The 10219-nt window shown below is 48.3% G+C and overlaps 2 protein-coding genes and 1 non-coding gene across 3 annotated transcripts; 1 reads left to right on the top strand and 2 right to left on the bottom strand.

Annotated features, from left to right (window-relative positions):
* Window positions 1–222: 222 nt before the first annotated feature.
* On the top strand, window positions 223–329 carry LOC130505991 (small nucleolar RNA R71). The gene has a single exon (XR_008941874.1). It is a non-coding gene; the product is annotated as a small nucleolar RNA R71 (small nucleolar RNA).
* Window positions 330–3655: 3326 nt separating this feature from the next.
* LOC130505989 (uncharacterized) lies at window positions 3656–7444 on the bottom strand. The gene is made up of 4 exons (XM_057000591.1): window positions 7271–7444; window positions 6769–7161; window positions 6009–6690; window positions 3656–3849 (listed from the first exon to the last, which is right to left on the bottom strand). The coding sequence occupies exons 1-4, from the start codon at window positions 7442–7444 to the stop codon at window positions 3656–3658; spliced, it is 1443 nt and encodes a 480-aa protein (XP_056856571.1).
* Window positions 7445–8313: 869 nt separating this feature from the next.
* LOC130505990 (uncharacterized) lies at window positions 8314–9564 on the bottom strand. The gene is made up of 2 exons (XM_057000592.1): window positions 8922–9564; window positions 8314–8747 (listed from the first exon to the last, which is right to left on the bottom strand). The coding sequence occupies exons 1-2, from the start codon at window positions 9562–9564 to the stop codon at window positions 8314–8316; spliced, it is 1077 nt and encodes a 358-aa protein (XP_056856572.1).
* Window positions 9565–10219: the final 655 nt, after the last annotated feature.

The raw sequence follows: 10219 nt of genomic DNA on the forward strand, positions 1-10219 counted from the left end.
TCATCAATCTTCTGGGATCCAATACTGTTCACTACCTTGGAGCGATCGCTCTCATTGGTCTCATTGGTCTCATTGGCAAAACTAGCAGCCATGTTCTCAATCAACTCAAACGCTCCATGAGTGGTCTGAGTCATGAAATCTCCTTTGCTCGCACAATTTAGAGCACTTTGGTATTTCCAGTCTACTCAATCATAGAAAATGCCCAAGAGGTAATCATCATCAAATCCATGGTGAGGGCATTCTCTGCGGTATTCATTGAAACGGTCCCATGCATCGCAAAAAGGCTCATCAGTGAGCTGTCTGAATGAGGTGATCTTGTTCCTCAATGCTGCAGTTCTCGCCTTGGTGTAGAAGTGCCTCATGAACGCTGATCGGACATGTTCCCATGAAGTGAGAGAGCTTGTAGGGAGAGAGTTCAGCCACCGTGCAGATTTTCCATCTAGAGAGAATGGGAATAACATGCACTTGATGTAGTCTGGTGGAACACCATTCGCACGAGTGAAACTGCAGACCTTTTCAAAATTCTCAATATGCTCCATTGGAATTTCTGCAGAGAGACCAGAGAACACCTTTCTCTGCACCAGATCAATCAAAGCAGGCTTGATCTCGAAGTCCTGCCTGGTGTAGTAGGGATGTTACGTCGAAGGTTTATCTCCCCGATCAGAACAGTTTGCGCTGCCTGTTCCTGCTGCGCGAGAGCAGCCTGTTCCTGCTGCGCGAGAGCAGTCTGTTGAGCAGCATCATGTTGAGCTTGGATGGTCTGCTGCATCTGAAGCATCTGTTGTTGCATTAGTTGCATTGCTGCATCGAGATCATCCTGATGACCGTGATCACTCACAGTGGTGTCGGTTGGCCTTGGCCGTTGTCTGTTTTCTCTTTCTAACCTTGCGAGCTCCTGGTTGCTGAGTGTAACTAAATGTCCTTGTGCGTTGCTCCGAGTATGTCTACTGGTCATGCACCTGGAACAATAGCTGCAACAAAGATAAAAGAGAAAGTTAGAGGTCTTAGACTAAATAAATAACCGAAAAATAAAGGTAAAAAGATGGTCCCCGGCAACGGCGCCAAATTGATATTCGTGTATGTTAGGGTATTTTTGTGTAGGATCGTTTTAGTACTACGTAACACTAGAAGAGATTGTATAACAAAGTTGTATATCGAGAGCAAGGAGATGTTATTGAGTTATTGATCGGGACTACAACGCTTTGGTGGTGTATGAACCCTAGTTCTAGCCGCCTAAACTCTAATCTCTAAGTCTCGAATAGTCGATCCCTTATTCTAGGGTTTATGCTCCCCTTTTATAGTTGTAGATGTCGGTTTCAAGTAATAGAACTCTTCCATAATCAAAAAATGGAAGTTTCCCCTTAGGTAGAAAACTTCTATTTTGCTCCAAGGGGTCGGTCCGATCTAGGGGGTCGGACCTAAGGCAGGGCTCGGTCCCTGGTTTCTTCTTGAGCAGGGGTCCGGAAGTCGAGATCCTATCCGGAAGCTGGAGAAAACTTATGCCTGGATATTTTTCCCTAACAGTTTGCCCCTTATTCCTTGATTTCCTCATGGAAATCAAGGGATAACATGTGCTTCTTGAGCTTTGGTAGTTTTCTCCTTAAACAGAGCGTCTTTTGGATACCTCTTCCCCTTGTAGTGAGTCAAGCCGGGACCTTTGATGAGGTATGAAGTAACTTAGCGGAGTTCGATCCGTGCTGTAGAATGGATGCCCTATCGTGAATAAGGAAACAAAGAGAAACCCTAGCCGCTATGCCGATAGCTTTTGACGGCGAGATCTCCTTGACACGATTTTTTGGAAATTTTCCGGAAAAGGAATATAGGAGATTTTCCAATTTTTCCCTTCCTTTTTCTCTTGATGAACATTTTTGCCGATTTTCCTTTCTCCTTTGGTGGTTAAATGGAAAATCCTTCCAGGTATATATACGAATGTCCTGGTACCTTTCAATGACATAGTTCCGAGTCAGAACCATCACCCTTTCTTAAGAAGAATGTCGAACGACCAGACCCACTTCGGAGCGATTCCAGCTTCCCATGTCGGTGGTCATGCTAGGCCTCGGTACCTGTTTGGTGATCCTTTCGCCTCGCCTATTCTGACTCCAGGAGCGACTCCGAGAGTGGGTAGTGAAGACGCTCCCATGGCTCCCTTGCGGCAGCATCGCTTTTGTTCTTTTGGTGATGAGGGCGAGGATGGTCCGATATCGGACATCAGGCAGGAAGATCTGATAGGGATCCGCATGAAGTATTCTCTTCCTGACTCGGTGGAACTACGATGTGCGAGTGAATTCCTGCATACTCGTGATGGAGGTTCCGACGAGATAGCCATCTTCGAGGCGTACCTAGAAGCAGGCTTCAGGGGGGACATCCCTTCCCTGGTCGCGGAAGTAGCGTCTTACTTTGGGGTCTCTCCTTCGCAGTTCACGCCAGCAACATGGCGTACCCTGATGGCGATTCAAGTGTTGGGTGAATTTCACAGTATTCCCTTCGGACTACCTGAAATTTTGTATTCCTACTCCTTTCTTCCCTTATCGAACAAGAAATTTTTTTGTCAGATCTGGTCTTGCGATGGTAGACGAACCTCCTAGGGGAGTCCAGGGAAGTTTCCCTTCAAACGACTTCTGGAACATGAGATATGTGTTCATGAAGATTAATGGTGCTTCGCGCTACCCTCTCTTTTGGCGATCCGTCGGTATACCTCTTTTTTATTTTTAAGATAACCTTTGCGTTGCCATCCCACCTTATGTAATGTTTTTGTAGAGATCTTTCGGCCGGTATTCCCTGCTGGAGAGGTTATGGTGAAGCTGGCAAGGGGCATTCCCAGGCGATACCGTTGGATTCTATTTTTGATGAGCCGGATGTCTTTACGCCATAGTCGTATTTGGGGTAAGACAGTTCTTCTTTCTCTTAAGCAGTCACTGGATTGGTTCTGACCCTTTGCTCTGCTGATTTTTAGGTGGTATTCCTGGAGCTTCAATATCATCGGTGTATAATGAATATTGTAGGGCCAATCCTCAGAGGAGATGGTCTTACGCATCGCCTTCTTTTGTCTCCTCAGTTGCGACTTCCTCGACCCTAAGGAACGCAGGAAATAACAGACTGTTTGGTCCACGCCGACGTGTTTCTCCGCACGAGGAGATCCTCTTCCTTCGTAACCAGCTTCGGGAGGTGATAACTCATCTAGCTTTGACCGTGCAGCGGGCCCGTGAGCAAGCTCGTTGGGAGCTTGTGAAGGAGTGGTCGGAGAGGAATATCAACCGCCGGGGACCTGTTGGAGGACCTGTCCAAGGTTCGGCGAATGAGAGAGGTGGACTTGATGCTTTTCCTCTGGCACCGCATCACCCGAAGCCCTGAAGTGTTTTTTCTGTTTATGCTTTATTCTATATTATAATATTTTTCCCCGGGCTTTTGATGATCTTGTAACCGAATAAGGACTTCTGATAGCATAATAATAATACTTATCATTTTCGCCTTTTTCTGTTGTATTCACTTCTTGGATTCACGCCTTCATAACTCTCCAGCTCTATCTTCCTATCAGAATGGTTCGTAGGGGTTTTGTGTATAATTTCCTAGGCGGAGTTTTAGGGTCTAGGATTGGGATCCTCTCGTGGCACCAACAGCTCGGGGGTACAGCCCTTGTCGAACAAGCTTCGTATTTTCAAGATGCAAGAATGTCTAGATAGACTTGCAGATTTGTTGGAAGGGGTGGATCCTTGAAAGGGCTGAAACCTTGAGAGGGATGGACCCTTGTAGGAATTGACCCCTCGTGAGGGCTGGACCCTTGTAAAGGTTGATCCCTTGGACGGGTATCAATATCTAGGACCTGGATCCTGTTAGTGAATTGACTGAACCCTTAAATGATTAGAAAAGCGTTAGACCTTGTAATCCATTATTAAAAACCTGAGTTTTAGATTTGGAATGAAAGATCCTTGCTTGGAACTCTAGAGTTCTAGCTTGGTGTGAACCCTGAGATTCTTGAGCCCTAGAACCTGGAAGTTCTTAAGGCCTTGAACCCTGAAGTTCCTTACCTAGGCCCGAAGGCCGTTTTATCGAACCCGAAGGTTTGCTCATTGAACCCTGAGGTTTCTGAGTGTGGGGGTTTAATCCTTAGATCCGGGGACCGTGACTAAACCCTATGGATACCTCGAACCCGGATGTTGATGCTTTTGAACCCTGAGGTTCTTGGCAAACCCGAAGGTTGGTATTTGGATTCAAAGATCCTTGAACCCTGAGGTTCTTATTGGATCTGAAGATCAGTTAGACCCGAAGGTCCTTGATCAACCCTTGGGTGATCTTGAATACAGAGATTTCTTACAGGTCCGGAGGCTGTATTGAACCCTGGGGTTCTTTTATAGACCCGGAGGCCGTGCTGAACCAGGAGGCTCGTCATAGACACTGAGGCCGTATGCGTTATGGGAGATTTGTGATCGTATTCTGCTCCCCATGGGGAAACAACTACCAATCTGTTATTGAGAAACCGCACTCTGCCATCCGGAGGTATAGGCCACTCTCGTGAATCTCAATGCTGCACTCTACCTTTCTGCAGAAAAGGTCACGCTCAGACTTACTGTGGTCTGGCGTGGGCCTGCCCCGCGGAGCGACTTCACACCAGACACACTACTTTCCACGTCTGGATAAGTATTAATTTTTGGTGCTAACCGGTATTTTCGCACATTTGCTCCCTGCATATCAGCCGTCAGCATCTGATTACAGTACTTTGCAGTGTACGTCATGCCCCCTGCGTGTATTTAGCTCGTAGCGTCTTTAACACAGGGTTTGGGTAGCACTAGTACGGTGGTCCCCACGTAACTTTTGGACTTATAGCCTTTACGCATGGCCCGAAGTGCAGACAATGTAATAGGGTTGATCAGACCCGTTCCTTATATGTCGTACATCTATGTGAGTAGTCTTACTAGTATATATAGGGTTTGCTGAGATCTAAGATCCCTTAGGACCTGACCTAGCTAGTATGCCCCTTTAAGTACATTGGAGTTCCTATAACCCCTTTAGCCGTAACTAATAATGTATTTTATATGCTTAGTCCGGAGACGTTATCGCATACATAGGAGTAGGAAACCAGTGTACTTAAATATATCATAATAAGAGTAGTAGTATATAAAGCTTGATACGGGGACCTTACTTTTAGAAATGATAGAATTTGAGGGGCAAGACATTCCAGCAGTTGGGTTGGACCTTACCGCCGCTGTCTTCCAGCATATAGGCTCCTACCCCTTGCACCTGTATTACCTTATAGGGACCTTCCCATCCAGGAGCGAGTTTTTTGGCTGATTTGTCCCTTGTGTGGTCACAGACTCGCCTTAGGACCCAATCCCCTTTCTGGAAGGTTCTGGATCTGACCTTTTTGTTGTATCTCTTGGCTACTTTCAACTGGTAGGACACATTTCTAAGGCGGGCCGCCTCCCTCTTTTCATCGAGTAGGTCTAGACTCAGGGACATTAGCTCGTTATTCTCCTCCAGGGAAAGGAATTCAGAGACCGTGGTCCTTACGTGCACCTCTGTGGGTATCACCGCATCAGCACCATAGATAAGGGAGAAGGGAGTCTCCTTGGTAGCCGTCTTCGGAGTTGTCTGATAGGCCCAGAGTACTCCGTGTAGCTCTTCTGCCCATCGCCCATGGGCATTTTCTAGGCGCTTCTTGAGCATGTTCACCACTGTCTTATTAGTGGATTCGGCTTGACCGTTAGATTGGGGGTGTCGTGGTGCTGAGTATGAAAGCTTGATGTTCCAGTCCTTGCAAAACTTTTGGAAGTTATAGCTTGTGAACTGGGGTACGTTGTCTGTGATGATCTCCTGGGGAGTTCCGAAGCGTGTGATCACGTTAGTGCATAGGAATTTCCTGATCTGGAGATCCGTTATCTTGGCTAGTGCTTCAGCTTCTACCCATTTCGTGAAGTAATCAGTCACGACTAGGAGGAAGACCTTTTGCCCCGGTGCCATAGGGAATTTCCCCACGATGTCCATGCCCCATTTTCGGAATGCCCAAGGGGAACTTAGGGATTTGAGGTTCTCTGGTGGAAGGTTGGAGACTTGTGCGTGCTTCTGGCATTGACTACAGAGCTTGGCCTGTTTGAGGGAATCCCTCGCCATGGTTGGCCAGTAGTATCCAGCCCTTCTGGCTCTGAGTACCAGGCTTCGACCACTAGAGTGAGAACCGAACTCTCCCTCGTGAAGCCCTTCTAGTATCCTGGCGGCTTCTCTAGGGGTAAGACATCGTAGATATGGTCCTGAAAAGGATCTTCGGTACAGTTTCCCCTCGGAAAAACAGTACCTTGCAGCCTGGCACCTTATCTTTCGACTTTCGTCTCGATCTTCAGGCAAGGTGCTGTACCTTAGATAGCTAATGATGGGAGTCATCCAGGTCTCTCCTTCGTCTACTACGGATACTTCTTCAGGCTCCGTCTCCTTTTCAGTTGCGGGCCATTGGAGTACTAGTAGTGGGATGCTCATATGACTCGTAGTTTCTAGGGCGGACCCTAGATTAGCTAGAGTGTCGGCCTGGGAGTTGTGCTCCCTAGGGATCTGGGTGAGCTTACAGTGTCGGAACCTATCGAGTAGTCGTTTAGCCACGGATAGATACCTGATCATACTCGGATCTTTCGCCTGATAGTCTCCTTGGACTTGGCTTATGATCAGTTGTGAGTCGCTGAAGACCTGGATGTCTTCTACTCCCATCTGTTTGGCGAGTGTTAACCCCGCTATTAGAGCTTCGTATTCAGCCTCGTTGTTCGTTGCTTTGAAGTTGCAACGTACGGCCCTTGAGGCTGATTCTCCCGTAGGGGAAGTTAGGACTAGTCCCACGCCTGCGCCCCTCACGTTACTAGACCCATCGATGTATATTGCCCACTCGCATTTCTCCCCTTCGCTATCACGAAGTTTTACCTCTTGTTCCAAGGCTGGAAGCATGGCAGGAAAGAATTCGGCTACGCAATATGCTAGGACTTGCGATTTGATGGCTGTTGCAGACCGGAAGTTCACATCGTACTCCCCCAGCTCTAAAGCCCATTTTTCTAGTCGCCCAGACACTTCCGGCTTGTGGAGGACTGCTTTGATGGGGAGAGATGTGACCACCACGATTTGATGAGCCTGGAAGTAGGAGCGTAGCTTTCGAGCAGCGTTGATAAGGCTGTTCCCGGGTCTCCGCGTCTAGTAGGGATTTGCTCACGTAGTAGATAAGATGTTTTTTTCTTCCTTCTTCCCTTACTAGGACTGCACTGACTGCATGCTCTGATACCGCCAGATAGAGCAATAGGACCTCACCTTCCAAGGGTTTGGAGAGGAGAGGTGGAGTAGTGAGATAGGATTTGAGATCGGATAGGGCTTGCTCACATTTATCAGTCCATTGGAAGTCATTGGGGTCCTTCAAGCTTTTGAAGAAGGCATGTGACTTGTCGGATAGCCTGGAGATGAACCTGCTCAGGGCGGCCATCCTTCCTGTCAGTCTTTGCACCTCCTTGACGTTGTGAGGGGAAGGGATCACCTGGATGGCTCTCACTTGCTCTGGATTTGCTTTGATGCCCCTGTGGGTGACTATGTACCCTAGGAACTTTCCAGAGCTTACTCCGAACGAGCACTTTGAAGGGTTTAGCTTCATGTTATACCTCCTGAGAGTGGTGAAGGCTTGTTGAAGGTGCGGGATATGGTTCTCGGCGTCCAGGGATTTGACCAGCATATCATCAATGTAGACCTCCATGGTGTGTCCTATCTGATCAGCAAAATCATGTTGACAAGCCTTTGGTAGGTCGAGCCTGCGTTCTTCAATCCAAAAGGCATGACTTTGTAACAGTATATGCCCCTTGAGGTCATGAATGAAGTCTTCTCTTGGTCGTCAGGATGCATTAGGATCTGGTTATATCCGTAGAATGCATCCATGAAACTCATCAGTTGATGACCAGCAGTCGCATCGACTAGCTTGTCGATGTGAGGCAAGGGGAAGGGGTCTTTAGGACAGGATTTGTTAAGATCCGTGAAGTCGATACAAACTCTCCACTTCCCGTTCTTCCTGACGACCACTACGTTAGCTAACCATTCCAGGTATTGCACCTCTCGTATGAATCCGGCATCCAGTAGGTTCTTGACCTCTTCGTTGATTATCTCGTCCCTTTCAGGGGTGAACTTTCTTCTCTTCTGTCTGACGGGAGAATGCATTGGATCCACTTTGAGTTAATGCATGATGACATCGGGGTCAATCCCATGCATGTCTTCATGGGACCAGGCGAAGCAATCGGAGTTGGATCTTAGGAAGTCGACCAATCTCCTTCTCAGGCCTTCCGAAAGCTTGGAGCCTATCTTTAAGTTTCAACTCGAGTTCCCCTCTGTGAGTGGAACCTCATCCATTTCCTCCACTTCCGGCTCTTCGATATGCAGGGCCGGAAGCTTCTTCTGTAATTGGTATAAGACTTGGGTCCTTCCCTTTAAAGTAGTCTGGTAGCAGGATCTAGGATTTTCTTCATCTCCCTTGACCGCCTTAATGCCCCAGGGAGTTGGGAACTTGACCAGCTGATGCAAAGTCGAAGGTACGGCTCCCATGTCATGGATCCAAGGTCTTCCTAGTATCACGTTGTACGATAAGGGGCAATCGACAACTAGGAATTTCGTGGCTTGATTTATCCCCTCGGCGTACACGGGGAGAAGGACCTCCCCTAAGGTTTGCTTGACCTCTCCACTGAATCCTACAAGGGGAGTCGCCTTTCTAGTTAGAGCTGTAGGTTCCAACCCTAGGTCCGCGAAGGCTGAATGGAAGATTATGTTGCTGGAGCTCCCATTATCCACTAGTATTCGCTTGACCAAGCAGTTTGCTATGGTAAGTGAAATGACAAGGGCGTCGTGATGAGGGGCAAGGACCCTCTCCTGCTCCCTTGCAGTGAAGCTGATCTCGTCTGTTTCTAGGAGTAGGCGCTTGGGACCCTCGGCCTCTTGGCCGTTCCTGGCGTTGCTAGTACATCTCTTGGCAGCGGCACTGCTAATTCCGCTTACCTCCGATCCGCCTGAGATGACATGGATCACCCGGTCTCGTTGTGGTGGCAATGCGGGAACTGCCTCGATAGGGAGACCGGGACCTTCCTTATTCAGAAGGTTCTTGGCCTTATCCGAGAGGAACTCCCTCAGGTAGCCTTTATTGAGGAGCTCGGCGACTTCCATCTTCATGGCTATGTAATCCTCCGTAGTGTGACCATGGTCACTATGGAATTCGCACCATCGCTTGGGGTTTCGATTAGCCTCTACGGCTTTCATCTTAGGAGGCCACTTGACTTGAGGACCCATTTGTCGTAGGACACCGATCAGTTCCAGTTTGGATATCGCAAGATGAGAGATATCAGGCCACGTGGATACCATCATCCCCTCGCACCTAGGCAGAGGTCGATGTTGGTACCTGCCCCTGCTCGGATTACTAGTCTCCCTAGCAGATTCGGGATGAGTGGGCTCGTCACGATCATTCCTAGTTGACTTTGAGGACTTCTGATCGTACTTCTGACCGGCTTTGGCCCTACTAGCAACATCTTCTTCCCACCTTACTTGAACCCAGGCACGAGACAATACGTCCTCCATAGTCCTGCACTTGTACTTGATCAGCTCTTTGTAGAGATCTCCCTCCGGGAGGAGGCCCCGCTTGAAGGCTGAGATAGCCGTATCAGCATTTCACTCAGGGATAGCCACCTTCTCTTGGTTGAAGCGTGCTATGTAGGTACGAAGGGGTTCGTTCCTATGCTGGAGGACTTCATAGAGGTCGTCTGAGTTCTTCTCTAGGTTGCGACTACTAGCAAATTGTTCCACGAACTTGTCGATAAGGGCTGCAAAGGACTTGATGGACTTGGTGGGAAGGTTGATGTACCATTGGAGAGCAGGGCCAGTCAAAGTTGACCCGAATTTCTTGCACATGGTGGCTTCCCGTACGTCCCGAGGGATTGCCACTGCTAGCATGTGTTGCTTGTACTGGGCGATATGATTGTCGGGGTCTCCGGTACCTTCATACATCTTTATGCTAGGGAAAGAGAACTTTCGTGGCATCTCCACCGAAGCAATCTCTTTCACGAAAGGTGTATCGGAGTAGGATCCTTGATTGCTACTTCGAATAGGAGGAGATACCCCGGGGAGCCTTTCTACCATAGATTGAATGGTGACGAACCTTTTGGAGACCACCCTTTCTAAGTAGGCTGCTAGAGCGGGATCTGAGATCCCAGGATCATCGGGTGAGTACTCTTCG

Source organism: Raphanus sativus, unplaced genomic scaffold, assembly GCF_000801105.2.
Source record: "Raphanus sativus cultivar WK10039 unplaced genomic scaffold, ASM80110v3 Scaffold2784, whole genome shotgun sequence".
Taxonomy (NCBI): domain Eukaryota; kingdom Viridiplantae; phylum Streptophyta; class Magnoliopsida; order Brassicales; family Brassicaceae; genus Raphanus; species Raphanus sativus.